The following is a 1,375-nucleotide window of genomic DNA, read 5'->3' on the forward strand; positions in this document are numbered from 1 at the left end:
CGCAACTGACGTGGCGCGAGATCGACACCGCGTTTGACAGTCGCGTGCTTACCGGTGCGGTGATTAACGTGGAGTACATCGAGCCGCGCAAATTTCTCGAGGACGCTTGCGATGTAGTGGTCAAGCACGTGCGAGACGCTATCGAACGCTATAATTGTGTAAAGGTGAATACCGCGTTCAACGGGGAGTTTGTGGCGGGCGACAAACGTGCAAATAAAAGCATAAATACAAAAAACTTTGAACTGTTCCGTACAACGGACCTACAACAGTGGTACGAGTCACGCGTAATCGGTCCGATTCTAACCGAACTCGAAGAATTCCAGGAGCGCGATAGCGGGTGGGCGCTGTCGCGTATACACAACGTAACCATTAATGTAAACAAGTGCAATCCTATGCGCGCAGGATGCCATATAGACATGCCAGAAGTGGTGAAACGAAAGAGAGCAGTGATCAACGTACGATCAAAGGACAATGCGTGTTTCGCGTGGTCGGTGGTCGCTGCTCTGCATCCGGCTGAAATACACGCGGATCGTAAATCGTCGTATCCGCATTACAGCGACGTGCTAAACCTGCGAGACATTAGCTTTCCAATGACACTCAACCAAGTGAAAAAATTTGAACAATTGAACAGTATTTCTATCAATGTGTACAGCATCGATGAAAAGAACAATTGTGAACACGCAATCGTACCGCTACGAGTTGCTGACGAGAAGAAGGAGAAGCACGTAAACCTATTATACCTGCAAGATCGGGGAGGTGCTGAAGTGGGCCACTTCGTCTGGATAAAAAACTTGTCCCGCCTCGTCAGTTCACAATTGAGTGGTGCTCATGGGAAAAAATACATTTGCGATCGGTGAGTAACAATAAAATTTATGAAAAATTGTTTTATTTGAAAAAATATAAAAATGTTTTTTCTTTCCAGATGTTTGCATTATTTCCATTCAAATGGAAAGTTGGAAGCCCACAGCGTGGACTGTCAACAAATAAATAACTGCGCGATCGTATTACCCAGCGAGGAGGACAAGTGGCTCAGCTTCAACAACCACAGCAGGAAGGAACGTGTGCCGTTTGTAGTGTACGCGGACCTTGAATGCATCTTGAAAAAGACTGATACCGATACCAAAGCATACCAGCATCATGAGGTATTTAGTATTGCATACTACGTGCATTGCTCGTACAACTCGCAGTCAACGTACCGTTTCCGCCGCGACACGGATTGCGTCGCGTGGTTCGCCGACCAACTCAAAGTGTTATCACAACACGTAAAAGAAAAATTATTCACTAATGTCCCTATGGAAAATTTGTCAAAGGAACAGTGGGGGGCATACCGTAGCGCCACACACTGTCACATATGCGAGAAACCATTCGCACAGGG

At 46.4% G+C, this 1,375-nt stretch overlaps 1 protein-coding gene across 1 annotated transcript; it reads left to right on the forward strand.

Annotated features, from left to right (window-relative positions):
- Positions 1-117: 117 nt before the first annotated feature.
- LOC105556035 lies at positions 118-1,192 on the forward strand (the record flags this gene model as incomplete). The annotated part of the gene is made up of 2 exons (XM_012003092.1): positions 118-853; positions 923-1,192. Coding segments are annotated over exons 1-2 (731 nt in total), but the record flags the coding sequence as incomplete, so codon positions are not given.
- Positions 1,193-1,375: the final 183 nt, after the last annotated feature.

Source organism: Vollenhovia emeryi, unplaced genomic scaffold (assembly GCF_000949405.1).
Source record: "Vollenhovia emeryi isolate VEMERY1.0 unplaced genomic scaffold, V.emery_V1.0 DF949188.1, whole genome shotgun sequence".
NCBI classification, from domain to species: domain Eukaryota; kingdom Metazoa; phylum Arthropoda; class Insecta; order Hymenoptera; family Formicidae; genus Vollenhovia; species Vollenhovia emeryi.